The sequence below is a fragment of the Nycticebus coucang genome, chromosome 2 (assembly GCF_027406575.1).
Source record: "Nycticebus coucang isolate mNycCou1 chromosome 2, mNycCou1.pri, whole genome shotgun sequence".
NCBI lineage: Eukaryota > Metazoa > Chordata > Mammalia > Primates > Lorisidae > Nycticebus > Nycticebus coucang.
Genome location: NC_069781.1, coordinates 32,555,234 through 32,581,198, shown reverse-complemented (window position 1 = coordinate 32,581,198; position 25,965 = coordinate 32,555,234). Strand labels below are relative to the sequence as shown.

Sequence of the window (25,965 nt, the reverse complement as noted above, 5' to 3'; positions counted from 1 at the left end):
TGCAAATCAGAATTTAAATCCAGGAATTTGTAGCATCTATACCACAGTTAGGTATTGTAAGAGTATAGGAGTGACAGAAGAGAGAAATAAAAAGAAATGTATGGGAGCCATACCGTGATGCCAGTAGATTCTCGACTGACTTAACTCCTGCCTTTGCATGCTAATAGAGATATTGCCAGAACACTTCATTGTTATTCTTTCTTCAATAAAACTTTTAGCTAGCAATCATGTGTAATTGTTCATTTATAACCTGAGGTTCTAAAGTAATTATTTGAGATGCAAAGCCCTGCCTTCTTCTGTAAAGGCTATGGACAGGAGGAATTAGGCATTGTCATTCTGCTTTAGGGAGCTCATTAATTGTGATAATCTGGACTTAAAGGCAAATGGACAGTGTGTTTGCTAAGGTGAGATAAAATTTTCCTATGAATGGCTAATTTTTAAAAATCTTTAAAAGACTTATTATAAATTCATTTTATTCTTGTTATTCAATGTTTCAGTAAGTGAAACAGCATCAGCTTCTAATAGAACTACATTGACTTCTTTTTTTTTTTGTAGAGACAGAGTCTCACTTTATGGCCCTCGGTAGAGTGCCATGGCCTCACATAGCTCACAGCAACCTCCAACTCCTGGGCTTAAGCGATTCTCTTGCCTCAGCCTCCTGAGTAGCTGGGACCACAGGCGCCCGCCACAACACCTGGCTATTTTTTGGTTGCAGTTTGGCCAGGGCCGGGTTTGAACCCACCACCCTCGGTATATGGGGCTGGCGCCTTACCGACTGAGCCACAGGCGCCGCACTACATTAACTTCTTAAAGATCCAGTATCTAATGGACTTTGAAAGGTGGAAAAAATTACAATTCTTATTGTAAATAGAATACTTTATGCTTATCCTCTTAATTAAGAAGCACAGAATATATCGTTTAGGTTAAACACTAAAGTAGATATGATCTCATGTATACTAAGTTCTCTCAGAAGTATTTTTTTCTCAGAGGTGTATGAAATTAGCTAATTCATCTCATCTTAAATTTATTATGTCACATGGGATCAACATGCTAAAATATAAAACAAGCCATTTAATGTCATGATTATTTAGATGTTTTAAGATAAGGAAATAATTCAAGTATCAAAACCCCATGGCTGGTAGAGTTGTTTTTGTTTGAGAGAGAGTTAAGAAAAAAAAAATGACATGAGCGGTGCCTGTGCCTCAAAGGAATAGGGTGCCGGCCGCATATGCCGGAGGTGGCAGGTTCAAACCACCCCAGCCAAAAACTGCAAAAAAAAAAAAGAAAGAAAGAAAATGACAAACTAGGACATCTAGTTTGTGTAGATTTCAAGCAAAATCTATTGGTTTTTTTACTTTAAAGCGAAGTATTTAATTTTATTTTTGAATAATGTGTCCATATATCATCTCTTTTATTTGCCTTTTATTTCTGATATTCATTACCACTAAGGGAAGATTTTGACTATCAGTTAGAGAATGTAGTTAATCAGCTTGTGCTAATTTTATGCTTTAAATTTCGAGCTGTCAGGTTTTTTTTAACTGACATTGATTGAATTATAGGGTAAAGAGATGTTGTTATTTTTCTCCAGTTCTTTGAAGGCTGCTTATAAAAGCACTCTTTCCAATTGGCCAAGTGTTAACATACGGTATAAAAATGACTTGAATATTACTCAGCATTTTCTCTTAAATAAAAACGAAGGGTTAGAATTTTCCAAATTATTTATCCTCATCCTGAATTTGAAAGTCAGAAAATAACTGAAAATGCTTGCTGTGCTGCTCCTGTGTAATTTAGAGTCATTGATTTATGGTCAGGCTCTTTGATGAGGAGGAGGAAGATGGTGGTGATCTGAAGACTTACAGAGTGCTGACTCTGGAGCAACAGAGAAAGAGAGAAATGGAGTGACATGCAGCTGTGCAGTGTTAGGAGAATTTGGGCTTTCATAGTTATCTGACCAGAAGAAGGAAACAGGAGAGCAGGACCAAGAACATTAGTGGGTACTGAAAACAAGAAAAAAGGCCTCAAGTATCCTTGAGGTGGATATATATTATGTTCAAGGTTACAGGCACACCTGTGAGTTAAATGAATACTGTGTCAGAGATGATAGGGTAATAAATAAAGAGGAAAAACATGCAGATAATCATAGAGCAGAGAGGATTTTAGCTTTGAAGGATAGAGAACCAGGCTTTATGAAAAATATGGTTAGAAAAGTCCTTAGAGATATTAACTTGGCAGAAACAGTATCTAGACAACATCAGAAAAGATGTCTCATGACTGTACTCCCAGCACTTTGGGAGGCTGAGGTGGGTGGATTGTGTGAGCTCACAAATTCGAGACCAGCCTGAGCTAGAGCAAGACCCCATCTCTAAAAATAGCCAGGCATTGTGGCAGGTGCCCATAGTTCCAGCTACTCTGCAGGCTGAGGCAAGAGAATTGCTTGAGAGTAATAGTTAGAGGTTGCTGTGAGCTATGACACTAGGGCACTCTACAGGGGGTGACAGAGTGAGACTGTCTTAAAACAAAAAAAGAAAGAAAGAAGTTGTATGTCACAGCAGAGTTACTAGTTTAAAGGTTTCTGTCCTGGCTCCGTGCCTATGGCTCAAGCAGCTAAGGCACCAGGCATATACACCTGAGCTGGCAGGTTTGAATCCAGCCCAGGCCTGCCAAACAACAATGACAGCGGCAACCAAAAAATAGCTGGGTGTTGTGGTGGGCGCCTATAGTCCCAGCTACTTGGGAGCAGGAGGCAGGAGAATTGCTTGAGCCCAGGAGTTGCAGGTTGCTGTGAGTTATGATGCCACATCACTCTACCCAGAATGACAGCTTGAGGCTCTGTCTCAAAAAAATGGTTTCTGTCCTAAGTCTGTCTCTATTGACTTGCGACCCATCCTTCTTGATTCTCATAATATTTTTAACTAAATCCATTTCACTTAAAAAGATTCTGTAATTTAATATCTTCTTACATCCTTAGAGAAACAATTTTGGACAACAAAACAATGGCTTGAATATTTAGAATTTAAGCTTTAGAAAGTTCTGGCTTCCTGCAATTTTCTGATAAAACATCCAATCTTTGGCATTAACTTTCACTATAACATTGTTGTGGAAGTATACACAAGTACACACAGAGTGACAGAAGCAGCACATTTTTTAAAAAGAGCACTCATATGTTATCATTTTGGGGTACATTTTACTGAACTATCAATTTTAGGATACGTTTTACTGAGCATAACTAAAGTAAGGGTAGGTCTTTAAAATTATTTTATTGTTCCATGAAGTATGGAAGATGTTGCTTATTCTTACTACCAGTGGTGCTCTAATGTTGCACACTTATTATAATACTATTTAAGGAAGACTGATAGATACTACATGCATGTTCTCATCTCAAAAGAAATATTCTTGTTAGTTTTGACAAAGGAAACAAAGATAGTGTTTTGCTACAGATCATACAAAGTTGCTTTGCTGAGATTGGAAACTTTGTAATTTGGTGCCCAACCATGGCATCTTACCCACTCATTGGACCAAAACACAGTGCCAACCAAGAAGAAACACATTTATATGATTCCAGTCAAAAATGTTGCATTGGAGCTATGATTTATAGTCCCATGAACAATCCTGAAAATGTGGGATTTGTGTTAGTGATGGCTAAATTTTAACTCAATGCACAATTAAGTGTGTATTTATGCATGGACATACACATGGCTCTCAGAATCCATGAAAATAGTAACTGAAGACATTTTATAGTTCTTTGTTTAAAATTTCTCTGTAATTAGGTGTATACCATCCTCTGGTAAGTTGAATTAGAACCGTGTTGTAACAAACCAGATCAATGGTACAAATCCAACATAGCCGTATTCCTTCCTAAGAAAATGTTTCAGTCCATATAAGCTTCAGATAAGTGAATAAGTTATTGATTATTTTGCATTTTGAACACAGGTAATCTTGGATTAATAGTAATGTATAAAAAGAAAAGAAGATAGCCCAGAATTCTGTGACCCTACCAAATCAGATATTTTTCGCTTTTTAAATATTCTTTTTCTGTTCTCATAACTACGTGTAATATTTTATGCAGAGATGTTATCATCACAAAAGATATCATCCCTCCTATTATTATGTTATAAGCATTCCCACATTTTAGTACTCATGGTTATTGTTTAAATAGCTTCACATTATGCTGTTTGTTGATATCTTAGCATGACTTTGTTTATATGAGAGGTATTAAGCTTATGCCCTGAACACCTTTATTAATCTGAGGTTTCGTATGCTGTTCTATTAGGGAAAACATTCTTTTAAAGGTGGCGCATTTCAAGTAAAAGCATGTGTGTTTTTTATTTTTAAATCGCTTATGGCAAAATTCATTTTCAGTTCAATGAAGTATATGTTTGTAAGCTTTATCATCTGCCCCTTGATTGATGTGCAGGCTGAGGAGTTTGTTTGGTTTTGCTTTTGGTAGTTTTGTGCACGTGTGTGTATGTATGTGTGTGCGTGCATTTCTTTTCAGAAGGGGAGGGTAATGTTTTCTGTTGGAATGTGCACTCCACCCTCTTTGATAAGGCTTATGGTAAGATTGGCATCACTACCCATGACAGTCATCGTCATAGCATTAAGCACAGAGCTCTTAGCTCCCATAAGGATGTGTGGAGGGTGGAGTGTATTGCAGCCATACTCACCTTTCATTTGTGTGTTTGATGTGGCATTTATATTAAGTAGGAGTAATTTTTTTTCTGATTTTTTTTTCTTGTGTCACCAGTGCACCTATTCCATTCTTCCATCGCTGTGCTCCTGTGAACATTTCCTGCTATGCCAAGTTTGCAGAGGCCCTGATCACCTTTGTCAGTGACAATAGTGTCTTACACAGGCTGATTAGTGGAGTAATGACCAGCAAAGAAATTATATTGGGACTTTGCTTGTTATCACTAGGTAATTGTTTTTCTCATTATTAGCTATTGCATAGTACTGCAGAAGACTGTTCTGTCTTTTAGCCAAAATATGAATACAACTGGGGATACTTGTAAAATGTTTAATTTCCCATAGCCAAAATAATTGTTTCAGATTATATATAGCTATAAATATGTACATATAAATATGTATATATATCTGAAACTCATTTCCTTTTTTTTTTTCTTTCATTGGAGAAAACTGGTGTTTTCCCAAATGTTGGTTACTATCTTTAATGTGATAGCACGAAGCTTCTTTTAATGAATCAACAACCCTCTGTTTTTAGTTATGATTCTAAAAAGCATATTTATTTATAAAAGAAGCTACGTATTCTCTTATTTATTCTCATCTAAGGACATAGATTTCTGATAGATTAATTTTGAAGTATGCAATTTTCTTTTCATTGCTATAATTCATAGTATAAATTGTATTGCTGGAAAAATTAGAAAATCTCCACTTGTTAGCCACTGAGTTTTCTAGTCAATAATAAATATTATAATCAAATTAAAATTTTATTTTCAAGATGAACATTCCCTGTATTATTCTAGAACTCTATGTAGCCTTATTAGAATTTATAGGACTTCTTAGTTGGGAGAAGTAAACTGTGATAGGAACCAAACAGCTATTTCATTAATAAGTAAATAAGTAATAGTATTTATGCCTGTTAACAATTGTGGTCATTGAGAAGGTACAAGCTGTATTTCCATCTTTCCTGTCATTAGAGAGTATTCCTTTTTTTTTGCTTAGGTAGTTACTTGACTCAATTGAATTAATGCTGTCCATATGAAAATATATTTCTGTGATATTTGAAAGGTCATCTGTTTTTGGTTCCTGTACATTTATTGCAAAAGTGAGTACCTTAATAATGTTACCGAGATGCAAGTCCCAACCATTTATTTGGCTTTGGAAATGGCCCAAAGAAACTTGACTATTAGTACAGCTTTATGTAAAAGTGACTTGGTTTCCTGAAATAATCAAATACTGCAACCAAAAAAAATCAAAAATCCAAACAAAAAATAGCAACAACAATGTTCTTAAGCTATCAGATTCCATTTTTTATTAGAAATTAGAATGATTTTCTTTCAAGGCTTAAGAATATAATATAAACCCAAAAGATCTTTGTTCATTTGTTTGTGGCAGAGGCCTTTAAATAATTTAAAAATTCATAACTTATGATTTTAGAAAGGTATTTCCCATGTACGGGTTAAATCCCCACTTTCTTTGTTGAGATTTTTTTACTCAAGATTGTAACACATTGGGAGTTAGCTTGGGACAGGTAGAGGAGCTAGCCATGTAACTCAAACTAAAATTTATTCCTTTTTGAGGGATGTCTGCCCAGTCAGGACCCTTGACTTCAGATGAGAAATAAGGTATTCTTCCTTCAGGATATTATTCCATAGGGTCAGACTGTCCCCTGGAGTTCTCCAGGAGAAACAACTAGAAAGAGATAAGGTGCTAGCTAGCTATTTGGCTGACTGTCAGAGAAGTTGGTCCTGAAATGCATAGGTTACCCAAGGAAGTGCAGCACCTAATTCGACTGATGTCTGTCTACGTGTGGTAATTTTTCTTGTCACCAACATGACATGTCATTCTCTGCACGTGGTGTGCTGGCGTGTATGTTCACAAGTCTGATGTCTCCTCTGGGTGAATCCGCAGCAGTCTTGTGCCATTTTGAGTCACCATGTGCATTGCATGTATTCTTTTCTGTAGTTGATAACCCACATAATTAGGTGCCTTTGGTTTTAAGCAATGCTATTTAAGTGGTCTAAGTAGCCAAGTCAAAATGAAAAAGCCAGTTTCGTTTTTATCTGAATTGTGGTTATGAACTACTCCATAGCAATAAATTATTCCCCTGGTATTAAACAACATCTATAAGGGTTTCTCTTCATAGTTTCCTATGTTTTCAAATAACATTCTTTGTTTTCTCTGTTTATCTTCCCTGCAGTTCTGTCCATGATCTTGATGGTGATAATCAGGTATATATCGAGAGTACTTGTGTGGATCTTAACAGTTCTGGTCATACTGGGTTCCCTTGGTAAGCTATTCATTTTTTTTGTTTTCATGGTACTTAACTATTTCCATGTTAGAAAATACAAAGAGGAAAATAAAAATTTTTATTGTTCACATGCTGTATCTTCCTTTTAAAAAACTATTTTTGCCTTAGAAGTTTTCCTAATTATATTTGCCTCCCATCATTTCACCACTGTTAGCATTTGAAGTCTAGAAATTTTCCCCTATGTATTTGTATGTGAATGTATATAACGTAGTTAAATGTTGGTTTTTTTTGCAGTTTTTGGCCAGGGCTGGGTTTGAACCCACCGCCTCTGGCATATGGGGCCGGCACCCTACTCCTTTGAGCCATAGGCACTGCCCTGTAGTTAAATCTTTAAAGCTGAATATGAAACTGTTTGTATAATGGACCTTATTCCTACTTACAGTCATAACTGGTATGTTTGTTTTACAATTGCCATGTGTTTTATGTTTTCCCGACGTTTATGCATCCTTATTTTGCTTCCCCTATCTTTCCTATATGAATTACGCCTTCTTTGGTTATCTTCACCTTTGCTTGGGGTGGTTTACTTTGTATTTTTGCTTCTACAGTTTGTAATGTATATGTTTTCTAAAAGTGATTCTGTAATTTAGATTTCTGTGATCATTAAAGGCTCGATGAAATAGTGATTGTTGAATTTTTCTCTACGTCCTTTGAATTTGGCATAAACTTTTCTTCCCTTTACCTCCTCCTCCCTTCTACTTACTCCCTCTTCTTAGCCTGTGTTAACGTTGTTATTAAAAGGTATTCTTTTCCCATACCTTTTAACAGTTTTTTTTTTTACCTTTGTCTTAAAAAGTTTTCATATTTACATTTAAGTTTAAGTTTTCCTGGACTAGTTTTACTAGGAACTGTTGGTCCATTCTCTATAAAGTAGTACAGAATTGAGAGTGAGAAAAACGAAATCAGTGATATGGAAATAAGTTTGAAGAGCTCTTCCTGAATTTAAAGGAAGGTGACAGAAAAAGAAATAAAATGATAATTTGGAAGATGATAGCAGAAGAATAAAATGTCAGTTAGAGACCAGGCACAGTCTCACTCTTATAATCCTAACACTCTGGGGGGCTTAAGTGGGAGGATCGTTTGAGGCCAGGAGTTCAAGACCAGCCTGAGCAAGAGTGAAAACCCCCTCTCCGCAAAAAATAGAAAAATTAGCAGGGGATTGTGACATGTACCGGTAGTCTCAGGTACTTGAGAGGCTGATGCAGGAGGATGGCTTAAGCCCAGGAGTTTGAGGTTGCAGTGAGCTGTGGTGATGCCACTACACTCTAGTGCAGAGGACAAAGCAAAACCCTACATCAAAAAGAAAACAAAGCACATTAGAACAGAAACAGTAATTAAATACAGAAATAAAAATGTTCAGAGTTGAACTGAGTCCCCAAAAATAGCATGGGTAAATTTAATTGGATACAGAATTAGACAAAAAAAAATTAAATTCTAGGTAGTAATAGTATTGTAATGATTAAATTAGGTCACATCTGTAACATCTATAAGGGAATTAACATGGACTCTAGCACAGATTTAAATGTTTAATGATAAATAATGTTGCCATTGTGAACAGTGTGCTCCTTGATATCATCATTATTTCTGTTTTCCTTGAACTTTTGTGTTTCCCTCAGAAATTTTTTTTTTTTTTTTTTTTGTAGAGACAGAGTCTCACTTTATGGCCCTGGGTAGAGTGCCGTGGCCTCACACAGCTCACAGCAACCTCCAACTCCTGGGCTTAAGGGATTATCTTGCCTCAGCCTCCCGAGTAGCTGGGACTACAGGTGCCCGCCACAACACCCAGCTATTTTTTGGTTTGCAGTTCAGCCAGGGCCGGGTTTGAACCCGCCACCCTCGGTATATGGGGCCGGCGCCTTACCGACTGAGCCACAGGCGCCGCCCTCCCTCAGAAATTTTTATTCATGTTCTTTGATAACATACTTTCTTCCATTTTTCAAGATATTGAGCATTTTCCCAGACAATATTCTTATACCTGCAAAATTTCAAAGAGGAAGCATTTCCCTTGTTGTGAAATGTTTCTCATAGATTCCTGGTTGTTTTGACTTGTTCACTCATTTTCAACAGAAGGAAAATTCATACTTAGTATTTGCCAGGAATTCGGATATGGAATTTCCCTTTGACCTTATTCCCTCTTTATTTGAGGAAGAATTTGATGTGCTTAGACCTTGGTCCAGTTTTTTATTCTCCAGACATTTATCCTGTTTACTTACTCACACACACTCACACACACCAGACTCTGTTCTGAGTCATCCATTTTCATGCTGAGGCCTGCAAGGCTTATGGTATGATCTGGTCCCCAGCCACCCCTCTGCCCGCGTCTCCTCCGCTTCCCCCTTACTTACCGCTGTGGCTGCAGTGTTCTCCTTTCCTTCGTTCTAGACATGGTGTCACCTCAGCATCTTAGGACTTTTCCTTAGATGGCAGCATGGATTGCTCTCTCTGTTTCTATTCTCTTGCTCAGATGTCATCGCATCTGTGACACCTTGTTTGCCCGTCTTGTGTAAAATTCCTCTTTATCCCTCTTCCTGAGAGATTATGTCTTTCCTTAGCCTTAATATGTTGTGTTTTTCCTTGTGTCTTTTTCCCCGTTACTATCTAAGTTCCCTGAGCAGTGAGAGTTTTGCTTACTGCTCCTTCCCCAGCTAGAATAATAGGTGCTGTGGACGGTGGAATGTTTGCTGAATGGGTCGAGTGAAGGTATGTAATTCAGCTCTCTTACATAAAGGTAGGTTTGCCTCCCTCTTGAGTCTGGTTCTCTGTATCGGAAGAGATAAAAAAATAATGCCCTTCCAACTCTTTTGATCTTCATTTATTCATTGTACAAATATTTAGTCAACTGCATGACTGTGCCTGCGCTGGGTCCAGGGATGACTGTGATGAGTACAAGAGAAGACCTTTGCCCTCATCAAGCGTAGCTGATGTTTTCTGTGGCCCTTACTTGCCTCTTCTGCCCTCCGCAGCTGAAACACCGAGGCTGTCTTTCCTTTTGACCAGTTCCTCTCCATAGTGTCTGTTTTTACTGGCTCTCTCTTGGCTTCATAGCCAATAATAAATACGCTTGAAGGAAGTTCATTTGATACACTGAAGGACTTGTATGTGCCTAGTATGGAAGATGATGAAACAGTAATGGCTCTGCACTTACACTGGCAAAAAGTTATAGCCTTCCAGCTAGGGGGATCGTCACTGCATTGGTCCCATGATGCTATGGAGGAAGTGTCCAGGAAGTTGAGGATTGATATCCCACATTCTCTGGTGCTTTTTATCACAAGAACAATTGTTTTGTTTTGTTCTGTTTTGTCTTGTCTCCAGGTGGCACAGGTGTACTTTGGTGGCTTTATGCAAAGCAAAGAAGGTCTCCCAAAGAAACGGTTATCCCTGAACAGCTTCAGATAGCCGAAGACAATCTGCGGGCACTCCTCATCTATGCCATCTCCGCCACGGTGTTCACGGTGAGTGCCAGCTTGTGTGTATCATTCAGTTTTGTGTTGTTCTCTGCAGGAGATCATGAATGGAGCAGAACTTACCTCCACCTTTTGCCTTTTTTTTTTTTTTTTAATGGAGACAGAGTCTCATTATGTTGACCTCAGTAGAGTACCGTGGTGTCACAGCTCACAGCAACCTCCAACTCCTGGGCTTAAGTGATTCTCTTGCCTCAGCCTCCCAAGTAGCTGGGACTACAGGCACCTGCCACAACGCTATTTTTTATTGCAGTTGTCATGGTTAGCTGGCCCGGGCCGGGTTCAAACCCGCCAACCTCTGTGCATGTGGCTGGCACCGTAACCACTGTGCTATGGGCACCGAGCCTACCTTTTGCTTTTCTGATCCTCGTCTCCATTAGATAAAATCTCTGTGCCACAGCACGTGAAACACTGACAGCTCTCCTGAAGCCTCCCCTAATGCAGGAGTGCTGTTGGATGGCACATTTTATTCTCCCCTGTCTGCTTTTTGAGAGAGGAATACTTCACTTTACCATTTGCTAGTAAGAACATACGATAATTACTTTTTAATAGTTCTCTTTGCTATAGATAAATATCTTTAAAAATGTCATCATTCCACTTGTTCACAAATTATTTTCCCATCCTTTTTTATCCAAACTTATCTTTTCACAATACGTATTATTTCAAAAATATAGGTGAGAGTCACTGCTTAGGATTGTAATGGTATCAGTTGACATGTGGTTAAGTAGCTCATGGTAATATCTCTGGTTCACCATCTTCTCTCTGAAGAAAGAAAACAAAAATCAGTCCACTTCTAGGAGCTACCTCAGCTTTTTATTGAGTGTCAGAAACAAAAAATAAAGTCGCCATAGAACCACTGGTGCCAAAAGATATTTGTGTGTTATTATTGTACAAATGTTAATTGTGTTTCTGTGCAAGTCGCTGGAGGTGGGGGTGAGGATGGGAAGGAAGCAAAAGGTGTCTCTGGCACAAACCCCACTGTTTGGGACCCATTGGTCCAATAAGGAGGACAAGATATAAAAAAAAAAAAATCCCTCCCATGTTTTTATGGTGATGGTATGTGGTCCTCTCAGCCTGTTTCATAATGGTAAACATGTATCTGTTCCAATAGTCTTCTCATGACTTTCAATGACATGTTTTGATTTATAATGAGTGACAAAGAGAAAGATAGAATTATTCTAGGATTTATCAATACACTGAGAAATCCTTTTCTGTTTAGCTTTAAAGGACACTTGGCAACCATAACATACAATTTAAAACGATAGTTACTGTAAGAAAGAAACAGACTGATAAAGTATTATTGGGATTCAGAGAGTGATACTTCCAGGCTTTGGGATCAAGGGTTTATGTTAAAAATTTAGACAGTACCTGGAACCTTCCCTTCCATTCTCTCCATGCAGGTGATCTTGTTCCTGATAATGCTGATTATGCGCAAACGTGTCGCTCTGACCATCGCCTTGTTCCATGTGGCCGGCAAGGTCTTCATTCACTTGCCGCTGCTCGTCTTCCAGCCCTTTTGGACTTTCTTTGCTCTAGTCTTGTTTTGGGTGTACTGGATCATGACACTTCTTTTTCTTGGCACTGCCGGTAAGAAGATATGTTGTTTCTTTCTCTTAGTGATAAATATGATTTTCATTCAGATGGTTTTAAACACCAAAGAGAAGGAATTCTTTAGACATTTGTTGATGAAGGCTCAGTAGCCATCAGAGCCAGCAGTGGTAATGGCTCTTCAATAATCCCCATGGTTCATGAGTTTTAGAGCTTCCTAGCCATGTGCGTCCAGACCAAGTAATGTGCGAAATCGCATTCTTGTTTTGAGATGGGTATAGATTTGAAATAAGTCCTTGTATTGACTCAGACATTTGGGGTCATTCTAAGATCCACTAATGAATGCAGTGCCACCCTGGAGATTTTAAAACATAAAAGTGTTTGAATATATATATATATAAACATATTCAAAGTAAGGATCAACTTTGCTTCCTTGGGATTTTCTACTTTGGAAATGACTGTATCCTAGCTAAAGCTCCTAGTGCTGATAAGCATTCATAGTTACACTCTCAGCCTTTCTGAGGCTGGGCATACTGGCTCACATTTGTAACCCTAGCACTCTGGGAGGCCGAGGCAGGTGGATTGCTTGAGCTCAAGAATTTGAGACCAGCTTGAGCAAGAGTGAGACCCCGTCTCTACTAAAAATATAGAAAACTAACTGGACATGGTAGCACATGGCTGTATTCCTGGCTACTCAGGAGGCTGAGGCAAGAGAATCTCTTTAATCCAGGAGTTTGAAGTTGCTGTGAGCTATGATACCATGGCATTCCATTCAGGGCAACAGAGTGAGACTCTGACTCAAAAAAAAAAAAAAATAAAAATAATTAAACCTAAATGGAACTAATTGTGAGGAGTAGCAAAGGATAGTAACCTAGTATGTAACATCTCTGTCCATTCAGCACTGCTCATCCGTTGCATATAATATTAATTTCTATACTTTTATAATCATTTAAATCTATAGTAATGAATAAGAAACAGGTTTAAAAAAATCAGAGTGTTTGAATACTTTTGCCTACACTAAATAATAATGAAAGAAGAACTTTGTTCCAACTAGAACAACTTTCAGAAGCTTTATATGATGCCCTTGAGAAAATCAAAATGTGTAATTATACAATGTTTAGTTTTACAGCTTTTCAAGTAGTAACTATTTTTATCCCTTAATGAAATAGCACTAAGGTCATAAAGTTTGTGGTTTGGAAGTCAGGACCTGTTGTGGGAAATGAGACTAATATTTAATAGTGGTATTTCTTGGTTTGTACTTTATGTGGTGCCTCTTCCTTCCTTGATATTTTCCTAGGCAGTGCTGTTCAGAATGACCAAGGCTTTGTGGAGTTCAGAATCTCTGGGCCCCTGCAGTACATGTGGTGGTACCATGTGGTGGGCCTGATTTGGATCAGCGAGTTTATTCTGGCGTGTCAGCAGATGACTGTGGCAGGAGCTGTGGTAACATACTATTTTACTAGGTGAGGATTCAGATGTTCACCTAAGGGACTGTGTTGGCAGGGTGGAGGGCAATGGAATTTACGGAGGCTGGCGTCAGAGTTTCATTCCTTTTAAAAAATAATTGGAAGCAAAGATGAAAGTTATGGATGGTTGATAATTATGGGAGGTGGAAAAATGAGAGGTTTTACTCTTTATACTTTTCTGTAATTGTCTCAAAAATGTATCATGATATAACTCAAAATATAGTATTTAGCAGAAATAAGTCTTGTAGCTGTGGCATTTATACTTTTGTTTTGTATAAAAGTCCATCAAAGGACAGCAAGGCTTTTTAATTTGTTTGGTGTGGAACAAGGGTGTGTCCCCTTTGCTAACTTTAGAGCTGAGTGTTAAAGCTATACACCTCATAGTTTTCTATTATAATGATTAGACAGTTAAAAAGATAGAACATCGGGCGGCGCCTGTGGCTCAGTGGGTAGGGCGCTGGCCCCATATACCGAGGGTGGCTAGTTCAAGCCCAGCCCTGGCCAAACTGCAACAAAAAAATAGCCAGGCATTGTGGTGGATGTCTGTAGTCCTGGCTGCTTGGGAGGCTGAGGCAAGAGAATCATGTAAGCCCAAGAGTTGGAGGTTGCTGTGATCTGTGACGCTATGGCAGTCTATGGAGGGTGATAAAGTGAGACTCTGTCTCTTAAAAAAAAAAAAAAAAGATTGTGCCAAACAACAATGACAACTACAACCATAAAATAGCCGGGCGTTGTGGCAGGCGCCTGTAGTCCCAGCTACTTGGGAGGCTGAGGCAAGAGAATCGCTTAAGCCCAGGATGCCACAGCACTCTACCCAGGGTGACAGCTTACAGCTTGAGGCTCTGTCTCAAAAAAAAGAAAAAAGAAGATTGAACATCTTTTTAAACTCCATTTTCTGAGTATTGGAAATTCACTAATAGCTTTCAAAGCGTAATTTTATTTAACATATTAGAGCATCCGAACCCTATGAAACTACCATAGAGAAATAAAACATTTGAAATGAGGCATCCATAGTATTTTACTATTTATATGCCACTTTGCCATATTGTCATAAAGCTAAAATAAAAATAATGAACCAAGCTTTTCACCATGTTGGGCTTTAAACTATACCAGTATTTTCATCTTGGTGCAGGCTTTCTTTTAATTGTCTTTTTGGTCATTTTTTAAACAGGGATAAAAGGAATTTGCCATTTACACCTATTTTGGCATCAGTGAATCGCCTTATTCGTTACCACCTTGGTACGGTGGCAAAAGGATCTTTCATTATCACGTTAGTCAAAATTCCACGAATGATCCTTATGTATATTCACAGTCAGCTCAAAGGAAAGGTAAGGGGAAAATGCTTCTCTGGCACATTCCAAACCTCACTTCTGCATGCTAGGAGAGCACCCAACAATGTTAAATCAAGTTGTGAAGATGGAATCCAGTCCTTTCCCTGGTTTCCCACTCATGCGCTCCATGTGCTCTGACAGAATCTATCTAATCATTGCTTCCTGGCAGTATCCTGTACTGTTCTTCTTCCCCATTGACTCACTTCCCCCTTCCCTTATCCTCAGTTATGGAAATAACATGAATTACAGCACAGTTTAGCTCAAATACCACCTCGTCTTTAAAACCATTCCTGATCCTTCCCATCTCTCAGATAGTACCATTTCTCTCTGTTCTCCACTTTGCTAACACTTAGTATCTACACCCTATTCTGATGCTAACCTTCTTTCTGTTTAGCACTTTTTTCTTCTACCAGGTTATCAGTACCTTGCCAATCTTATATACCTCATTATATCTTACATATAATAGATGCTAAATAAATATTGAATTGAACTGATTAAAAATAACTCAGCCATTATGTCTTACGGAAGAAATAGGTGATGTGGAGGCTTTGAAGCATGGGCTGTGATTTTTAAATTTTTATATTTCTAAGTCTATTTTGAAGTCTTTTATATGATGGTTTGATTTTTTTTGTTTGTTTTTTAATTATTTCGGTTTTCCCTCCCATCCAGGAAAATGCTTGTGCACGATGTGTGCTGAAATCTTGCATTTGTTGCCTTTGGTGTCTTGAAAAGTGCCTAAATTACTTAAATCAGGTAAAATTTTCTTTTAAATAAAGTAACGTTCAGTTTCAAAAATAGGTTCATTGTTTCTTCTTGCAAGATAAAATAATTGAACTCAACTGAGATGTTACATTGTTCTTGCGGTGTTATATACTGTACCTTAAGTATGTTTATTTCAATCATAGTCTTATTTTCTTAACTAATAATTTTCTTATCAAGGTTCACTATTATATTGATCTTAACTGAATGTGTGGGAAAAACATCATTAGGGTTATCTTTCAAGAAAGACTTATCTTTTATCCCTTAATTTGTATCATCATTTTTTAAATTTTTCCTAAGAATCTGTCTATTCTAGCTATGGTTCTTTAATTTCCTTCAACATTGTCTGAAAGCTTTAGTGTAAAGCTGTTGTGACATGTAATTCTTTTTTTTTGCAATTGGCTACTATCATTTGAACTAGTATGTGTTACTCTCAGTACTAATACTTGTCTTGGCCCAAGTGCTAAAACGTTGGCCTAGGGAAATACTATGCAAAGAACTGCTATTGCTGAGGTTGAGTGGAAGTCCATGTGGAACACTCTTCCCGTCTTTTCTTTTCTTTGCTCCTTTTGCATTCAATGGAAATCAGTTCTAGTGTATTGATGCCCTTTTGTAAAGGGCCAAAGGCACAATTGACCCTCTAGCACTTCAGTCTCTTCTAAGAGACTGAAGAGTCACTTTCCACTTTCTACTCACTCCAGGAGAGTTGAAGGTGATAGGCCTACAGCCATGGTATTGAACATACCAGGACTTTGCATTATTGGGGTTCTCTAGTTAATACAAGAAAGTATGTATGACATATGACTAGCAAAATACATTCTTGTAGGTCATAATACTCTCTGTATTAAGTGGAACCTCATTATTAAAATGATTAGTAACAACAATAACAACTTGAAAAATGATGTTATTGAAACTTGGTTTGGGCCAAGTTATCCTTATCAGAAAGTTAGTGGAAACATTAGAGAGCATAATCCTTACACATTGTCTTCAGCACCAAGTAGCTTATCCTCAGGGGAAGATATGCAAAACCCAGCTCTCTGGCTCCAATCCCCACCACATTCCCCCAGGTGCCTTATGCTTTTGTAGTTTCCCAAAGATGCCTGCAATGACTTCCCTTCAACGCCCCCACCACTAACTCCTGCTCAGTCAGCCATTCTGCCTGAGCTTTCACCTCCAAGAAGCCACCCCTCTTCCTTCCATCCCCTCTGCTGAGCTTCTAACACCTGTTCATACCTCTGTGAAAACACTAAGGACACTGCATTTGTTTTGTCTTCTTTAGATTTTATCTTATATCTTTATCTTCACCTTTAGATTTCTAGCTCCTTGAAGGTAGGGAGCTTACTTTTCTTTGTCCCCTCAGAAGCTAGCTGGCATGGTGCCCGGTATACAATAAATGGCCTTCAAGTGTTTTCTGAATGCATTACTAATGGCATCAGTGACTATTTGGTTTTAAAAAGACTAACAGGGTGATAATAAAGCTATAATTAAGAATCTTGAAAAGGAGATCTGCAGTTATACTGAAGGAAGAGACCAAAACACGTGATGTCAAGATAGTCCGTAATCAGGTGGGAAATAATCCAAGGTTTTCAGCATTTCCCAAGCTACACATCCATTGGCAAATTGGTGTCAGTAGTCCTGAGATGTTGGTCTTTTTTGTGCAGGTTTTGTCCATTTGGGATCTTCATTTTGCAGGCATGATGTGTGAGGTTCCAAGTGAAGTATTAACATAGCAATAAACACGTGAGCAAAGGTTTAGGGAGAGTGATTCTGAACTCATGCTTGGTGATTAGTTCTGTCTGGGAATATACTCCTCTGTGGGGACTGATCACCCATGGTGTTTCATGTCTCCCGTGCTCTTAGGAAATACCACATTGGAAACAAGGTCAACACACCTCTGTACGACAGAATATGCAAACAGCTCACGTTTTCATGTTTCATGCTGTAAACTCAGACAAGCAATAATCTTAAAGAAAATATATTTAAATTAAGACCTGAAATATAAATTTAGTTCATATGACTTTAAAAAGTCTTAAGAATTTAGAACAAAATGGGCTGAAACCTGCAGCCTGGATTGACTTTGTGCCCTGTCATGGTCTGTTCAGGCTGCTGTAACAAAATACCGTAAACGAATTGGCTTATTAACAATAGAGATGTCTTCCTCATAGCTGTGGAGGCTTGGAAGGCCAGGATCAAGGCACCAGTATATTTGATGTCTAGTGAGGGCTTGTTTCCTGGTTCACAGGTGGAGCCTTCTTGCTGTGTCCTCACACAGTGGAAGACATGAAACAGCCTCTTTTCCTAAGGACAAAAATCCCCTTTGTGAGGGCTCTGCCAAGGGCCCCACCTCCTAATACCATCATTTCAGTGGGAGGGACACAGACATTCAGACCATAGTGTGCCCCCTCTGTCCCTCATCCCAAATGAGGGAATAATTATAATCACCCTTTCCATTATTTAGTTTATAAGGATCCATACAGAGTTGCACTTACCCTATTCCTCCTTTCCTACAATTGCTATCTAGCTTTCCGATTTTGTGAGTCATTTTCTACATGTTTTAAACTGTAAGAGAATTTCCAGGTCCTTCAGTAAAGAAAGGAAAGGTGTGAAAGGTGAAAGCTGTGCTCTGGGGCAGATGACCACACTGGCGGCTGCTTGCGTGGTGACTCTCTGCCCTGACATAATTGCACCCACATGACCTGTACTCTCTGGCTGTATCCTGTCACACAGAAGTGGTACTAGGGATTGCTTACACGGACAGATGTCCCTTTAAAAAGATTCCTGGATGCTGGTCATCCATTGTCTTGCTTCTGGGGTTTGAATGCTCTCAAGCCTGTGTCCTACCCACGCAGATGTTGGGCGTGGGCTAAATGTTACTCAGTGAAGCTTCTTTGTGGACTGTTTAGCTCAGGATAAGGCTGAGAACAAAGTGGGTGGACTCTAAAAATCTCAACTAAGTCTGCCGAAAGCTCAGAGAACAGTTATCAGGAAAAGCCACAAAGGACTCAGAACTTCTTGAGAACCCTAGCATGAGTCCTTTCAGATTAGGAAGTACAGAAAAGGAAGGAAACCTCATTGGACTACTGTGATATGGCACATTATTCTTCCTAAAGAGGTCACGTTGACTTCTGGGCGTGCAGTCATTTTCTGCCTTGGGAGTGGGTGAAAGAGCTTACAAAATATCCACCTGTTTTTGTTTTTTTTTTTTTTTTCAATTAGGTTGACTATAAAGGAATTGAACAGATTTGAAGAAATATTTCCAGAAAGGCTAAATTTCTATGGGTACATCCTACCATTGAACTGAAGTGTGAGGAAAAGGAATTATTCCCACTTTCTTCCTTATCTACAAATAAATAGGTTTCTGCTCTAAACGTAGATGGCATGTGGCAGGGTTGGGTGAGAAGAAAGAGATGACACAGGAGGAATAATTCTCAGATGACTGAAGCATCTGAAAAATAAAGAGGGAAACAAACAAGCTTTGATAGCTGAGTTTGGAAGTGCTGGGCCTTCTAGAGCCAGTTGGTCTGATGAGAACAGAGGAGAGAGAACAGAGGTGCATGGATCCTCTTTTGTCTGTTTCAAGGAAGGTCATAGTGAAACCAGGATAAGTAGAACACTATAGTTAAAGAGTGAGTTGTGGCCAAGCATGGTGGCTCACACCTGTAAGCCTAGCACTCTGGGAGGCTGAGGCAGGGGGGTTGCTGAAGACCAGAAGTTGAGGCTACAATGAACTATGATTGTGCCACTGTACTCCAGCCAAGATGAAAAAGAGTGACCTTGTCTCTTAAGAAAGAGAGAGAAAGAGAAAAGAGAGAAAAAAAAATCATCAATAGGCGGCATCTGTGGCTCAGGGAGGTAGGGCACCAGTCCCATATACCAAGAGTGGTAGGTTCGAACCCAGCCCCGGCCAAAACTGCAACAACAACAACAAAAAAATCATCAAACTGAAAAATTATAGTGGAAGATATTAAAAGATTAAACATGGTCAAGGAAATTATTAAAACTTGAAATGAGCAAATGTATTGTATTTCAAATAGGATAACACAGTGTATCTCCACAGACTATAAATAAGGCTGATATTGATCTAGAACAGAGACTAGCAAATTTTATTAATTAATTTTTTTTTTTTTTTTGAGACAATGTCTCACTCTGTTGCCCTGGGTGGAGTGCCATGGTATCATCAGAGCTAACAGTAACCTCAAACTCTTGGGCTCAAGTGATCTTCTTGCCTCAGCCTCCCAACTAACTGGCCGAGACTACAGACACCTGTCTCAATGCCCGGCTATTTTTAGAAACAGGGTCTCACTCTTGCTCAGGCTGATCTCAAACTCCTGAGCTCAGGCAACCCACCCACCTCAGTCTCCCAGAGTGCTAGGATTACAGGTGTGAAGCAAATTTTAACTGTAGTGGACCAGAGAGGAAGTATTTTTGGAGTGATGGACCATACAGTCTATCAAAACTGCTCAATCCTGCCATTTTGGCATTAATTGTCATAGACTAGCTGACATATAAATAAATGGGCATGGCTGTGTTCCAGTAAGACTTTATTTACAGGTGCATTTTACAAGGGGACATGTCAACTCTACTAAGGGTAGAGTATAAATGTCTTAACACAAAATAATTAAGAAAGTGCGGTGAAGGCTATGTTAACCAGTTTGATGAAAGTATTTCAAATTGTATATAAAACCAGCACATTTTACCCCATAAATGCATTAATGTACACAGCTATGAATACATTTAAATGTAAAAAAGAATTTAAAGACTGAATGTAGAATGACAACTTTTTGTAAAGTTAAATACAACTAAAATTTTTAAATGTGGTATTTAGGAAAATACACAAATGTGTGTGTATAATACACTCAATAAAGCTAAAGAAAAGCAAGGGAATGATAAAAAATAAAAAGACTTTATTTACAGAAGTAATTGGCAGGTGAGATATGGCCCACAGGTTTGACCACCTGAGCTCTAGAATAAATTGTTAAATGGGTGTTTTGTGAGTACTTAGGGAACTAGTGAGAACTGAGGACCAATCTGTGTTCTTTGAGAAAAGGTCTGGCTGGGGCACTTCTTCATTGCTTTACAGCAGGGTTACTGTTACGGAAGATCAAAAGTATGGTTTATTTTTACTTCATTGAGGCAGTTGGCAGAATGTTTCAAAAGAAGCTTTTGTAGAATATGGGGAAATGTGGACCACTGCAGTTGGGTAGTTAACTCTTAGGTGCCTGCTATCTTTGAGCTGACAAGAAGCACTGGCAATGACACCAAAGGACTCCTGTCCTCAAAGAGGACCATCATTTCCTACAAACCCCAGGGAGTGACCTGCTCAGTACAGTACTCTGTCCTCAGCTCTGAAATGTTCTGCATTTTTAATCGATGTTAAAAGTAAGCCCTTGATGTCTAGCAGTTTTCCAACAATTTCAACATTTTGGACCCACCAACCATTTAAGTGAACACTAAACTAAAGATTCCTAAGGACCAAAAGTTTTAGTCACAAAGTCTGTATGTACACTTGCCCTTCAGATATATTTGATGTCACAATACTTATTCACATTTTCCAGAAAATATTAAGTGCTATTTTAGAATTTAATGTAAAAAAAGAATGGGGAAAAAAATCAGAGTCTGTGGCTAATGGGTCACAGAGGATGAGGGGGGCGAAGCAGGAATAACTAGGACTCAGTATCATAAGGGACAGAAGCTCAGCTTGGTCTGGCTTAACCAAGAGAGAGAAAAAGAAAGACAAGGGGAGGAGGAGGAAGAGGCTGGGGTAGGGAAGGTGGAGATTCTTAGCAATTTGTTAGCTCTTGAAACTGTAAAGTCCAGAAACCTGGTTAGTTCCCAAGGACCTACATACTGTCACCCAGTTCAAGTGCCTGGTTTCTCTCTGCTCTGATTTCCCTGGTTTGGGCCCCACTCTCATTTTCTACACAGTGACCTCCAGCAGCTCTTCCCATTTTGTTAACAAAACCACTGTGGCCATTCATGCCCTCACACATTTTGGGAACACCTGTGGAAGAGAACCAAACGTCTTTTCCCCAGAAGCCTCAGGGACTATCTCTTTCACTTTCGTTGACTCTGGTTAGTTCAGGTGTCATTCCTGAACCAGTTATTGTAGCCCTAATTGGCTAATTGGCTTTGGTCAATCAAAGTCCCTCCCCAGAGCTGGATGTAGTGTCAGCCCCACCAGACTCTGGGATGAGGAATGGGGAAGGGCTGTTTTCTCAAAGGAGATTTGGTGCTGCCAGGAGGGGGGGAGTATAAAATGTGGAGCATCATACAGCTGTGTAACACAAAACCTATGACAAATGACAGCACAGAAGAAAACCACCAGGGGAGCTATGTGTGCAGATGCAGAGCATGGCTGAAATGGTTACATCCATCACTGATGTTCATAGTCACCACCCTGAGACACCTAGGAAAGATTAAATTGTGTTTGATTTACTAAGACAGGGAATAAGTTAGTGGATGTTACAAAGGTTTTTGTGTGCGTTTTAATAAATAACAGTGTTTTTAAAGGACTAAAACTAAGCCAACTGGAAAGTTCATTTTACCATATCAGGAATCTTTTCTTTTAATGGTTCATATGTCTTTGTGCTCAGTCTGAATCTAGTCATGTGTTTGTGAAATGTTTTAAGAGCAATGTTTTAACTATGCCTCATTAATATCTTACCAAAGTAAGTTTTGGCTATTGATGAAAATACTGTTTTTGCTTCTGTGTAGAATGCATACACAGCCACAGCTATCAACAGCACCAACTTCTGCACCTCAGCGAAGGATGCCTTTGTCATTCTTGTGGAGAATGCTTTGCGGGTGGCTGCCATCAACACCGTGGGGGATTTCATGTTATTCCTAGGCAAGGTAAGACCAAGTATTTTGTAGGAGACACACAGTAAGTTTTTGCATGTATATATGGTCTTTTAATTTTAAAATACCTAGCTACGTTATTAAAATAATATATAGGGCCAGGTGCAGTGGCTCATTCCTCTAATCCTAGCACGCTGAGAGGCTGACATGGGCACATTGCTTGGGCTTAGGAGTTTGAGACCAGCCTGAGCAAGAGCAAGACCCTGTTTCTACTAAAAATAGAAAAATCAGTCAGGCATTGTGGTGGGTGCCTGTAGTCCCAGGTACTTGGGAGGCTAAGGAAAGAGGGTTACTTGAGCCCAAGAGTTTGAAGTTCTGTAACCTATGAGCTGTGAGCTTTGATGACACTATGGACTCTATCCAAGGTTCAGAGTGAGATTCTGTCTCAAAAAAAAAACTATATATGTATACATACACACACACACACATATGTCTGTATATATATTACATATGTAGCAAGCCCTTAATATGTGTCAGACTTTGTTATAAGAACTTTACATATTTTGTATGCACTTAATCCTCACAATGAATGTGTAAAGTAAGGTCTGTTACTATCCTCATTTTACAGATGGGAAAACTGAGGCGTAGGGTAGCTAAGTAATTTGTCGTGTTTCTCCTTACATGTTCTGAACTAGAAAGAATTAAGAAACAGTTTGCATAATGGTTAGGAGTCCTGCATCTGGAACCCAGCTGCCTGGATTTACATCCCGCCTCTGTTATTTACAGCTGTGCGACTTGAGACAGGTTAAATAAACCTCTGTGCTCCACTTAGCTCATCAGTAAAATTGGAATTATAATAGTGCCAAATTCCTTGTGAGGATTAGATTGGCGAATACATGTAGGGTATCTAGGACAATGCTTGACACACTGCAAGTTCAGGGTGAATAGTAGTTTCTGTTGTTGTTACAGTATTATATATAAACTCCTTTAAAATAGAGCTGTTAGGGAATGAGACTTACACTTTGCTTAGAAGTGTCTGAGAAGAGGCAGTTTAGTCTATGCTATTAAAATCTGCAAAATAATAAACAGTATCCTGATTAGATTTCATTAGAATTTTTTTTTTTTTTTTGAGCCACAAAATACTCAGAAAACTTGGAAAGGTGAGAAAAGAGAAAGACTCGTAATATTACCACTATAACTCTTATTTCTATATATTCCCCTCCAGTGGTTTTTTCACGGGCTTCAATTTCTATATGAAATTTCTAATTTCATATTATATATACCCTTTTGTCCTGCCCTTTTCAGTTTACATTATGACATATACATTTCCTATCTTGCTTTGAAATCTTGATGATTATTCATTATCACAAAGGTAAATATTCTACCAAGTTCTATTCTTAAACATTCTCTTATTAGTGAACCCTTAGGTTGCCTGAACCACAGGCTTTTAAAATGTTTTTGCAAAGAATAAATATTTGGTGCGTAGAAACGTAGTGCTGTGCAGTTTGAAGGGGATAAGTTTTCAGGCAATTATCATCTGAAAAGAATCAAGAATAAAACTATAATAGATAATTATTTTTAAATTTTGTAATTAAATTTACATGATTTTTTGCACATAAGGAAACTTTTTTGTAGTCGAGATAGAATGAGTTAATCCATGTTAAGGACTAAAAACAGTATCTGACTCTGTTATTAAGTTTAGATGCTGGTTCAGCGCCTGTAGCTCAAGCAGCGAAGGCTCCAGCCACATATATCAGAGCTGGCGGGTTCAAATCCCGCCAAGGCCTGCCAAACAACAATGACAACTACAACCAAAAAATAGCAGGACATTGTGGCTAGCGCCTGTAGTCTCAGCTACTTGGGATGCTGAGGCAAGAGAGTTACTTAAGCCCAGGAGTTGGAGGCTGCTGTGAGCTGTGATGCCACAGCACTGTACCCAGGGCAACAGTTTAAGGCTCTGTCTCAAAAAAAAAAAAAAAAAGTTTAGATACTGTATGACTGAGGCTTCAGAGTATTTTTATTTTGGTTTATATATTTGTAATTTATTCCCATAGGTAGTAGGAAGCAACTTACAATAAAAGCATATATACATGTCAATTTTTATTTATTTATTTATTTATTTTTTGTAGAGACAGAGTCTCACTTTATGGCCCTCGGTAGAGTGCCGTGGCCTCACACAGCTCACAGCAACCTCCAACTCCTGGGCTTAAGCGATTCTCTTGCCTCAGCCTCCCGAGTAGCTGGGACTACAGGCGCCCGCCACAACACCCAGCTATTTTTTTTTTGGTTGCAGTTTGGCCGGGGCTGGGTATGAACCCGCCACCCTCAGTATATGGGGCCGGTGCCCTACCGACTGAGCCACAGGCGCCACCCTACATGTCAATTTTTAAAAGGGAAAAAATAAAGACATAAACAGGAATAAGGTAGATTATTATACTAAGTGGCGATATTTGATGTTGGTGGTGATGTTAGTAAACTGTTTAAGACACAAGCTGTGTGCTGAGAACTAAGTGAAGTGCTTTAATGATGTGTTGTATTTGATCCGCCCCTATAAGGTAAGCTACTGTCATCTCCATTTTGTAGTATAGGAATCCAAAGTTTGGAGAGCTAATTAAGTTGGCCAAATTTAGAGAGCTAGACTGTGGCAGAGCTGTAGTTCAAAATCAGGTCTGTCTGACGTCTAGGTTATTAATCACTGTGAGCTATAATTGCCTCAGCTGATATTAAATTTGCTCTTGGACTTTTTAAAAAAAAAAAATTCAAAACCTTTTGATTCAGTAATTCTGGTAATGGTAAACTACTCCTGGAAATAGTTCTGAATACAGAAAAAGGCTGCCTAATTTAAATAGTGACCCCATTGTAAACAATCTAATGAGTAACAATAGAGAAATGGTTGAGAATAATAGTCAACTGTTATTCACCTGTCAAATTATGTTTTCTACTAAAAATGTATAATATGATGAAGAAATGCATATGATATAATAAATGAAAAAGCTGAGTAAAATTACTGTGCTATCTGTAATATTCAAAAATGTGTATAAGAAATAGATTGAAAATTAATGCCTCAAATGGTAACAATGAACAGTGACTGCCTTTGGATATTGAAAATGTGGATGATTCCAAACTCCTCTCCCCACTTTGGGCAGCGCCTGTGGCTCAAGGAGTAGGGCGCTGGTCCCATATGCCGGAGGTGGCAGGTTCAAACCCAGCCCCGGCCAAAAACCACAAAAAAAAAAAAAAAAAAAAAAATTCCTCTCCCCACTTTGCCATAATAAAAGAATATTCTCTAAATTGAGTACAAATTCCTTTTATAATGAAAAATATATAGATGATAAAATATAATGTTTTTAAATTAGCTTTGAGTTTTTCAGCAAACTAGTAACCTGTCAATTTTCTCTTTAGTTTATCATGTTCTTTTCTTTTCATTTTTTTTTTGTAGAGACAGAGTCTCACTTTATGGCCCTCGGTAGAGTGCTGTGGCCTCACACAGCTCACAGCAACCTCCAACTCCGGGGCTTAGGCGATTCTCCTGCCTCAGCCTCCCGGGTAGCTGGGACTACAGGCGCCCGCCACAACGCCCGGCTATTTTTTTGTTGCAGTTTGACCGGGGCTGGGTT

General features: G+C 38.7%; 1 protein-coding gene across 3 annotated transcripts in view; it reads left to right on the top strand.

Annotated features, from left to right (window-relative positions):
• SLC44A1 (solute carrier family 44 member 1) overlaps positions 1-25,965 on the top strand; it is a 198,290-nt gene that overhangs the window by 111,664 nt on the left and 60,661 nt on the right. For all 3 annotated transcript variants that reach the window (XM_053567035.1, XM_053567025.1, XM_053567019.1), the window contains exons 6-13: positions 4,745-4,914; positions 6,878-6,967; positions 10,298-10,437; positions 11,847-12,033; positions 13,292-13,457; positions 14,632-14,788; positions 15,461-15,544; positions 22,265-22,402. In XM_053567035.1, coding sequence (XP_053423010.1) covers positions 4,745-4,914; positions 6,878-6,967; positions 10,298-10,437; positions 11,847-12,033; positions 13,292-13,457; positions 14,632-14,788; positions 15,461-15,544; positions 22,265-22,402 — 1,132 coding nt within the window. The remainder of the gene's footprint in view (positions 1-4,744; positions 4,915-6,877; positions 6,968-10,297; positions 10,438-11,846; positions 12,034-13,291; positions 13,458-14,631; positions 14,789-15,460; positions 15,545-22,264; positions 22,403-25,965) is intronic.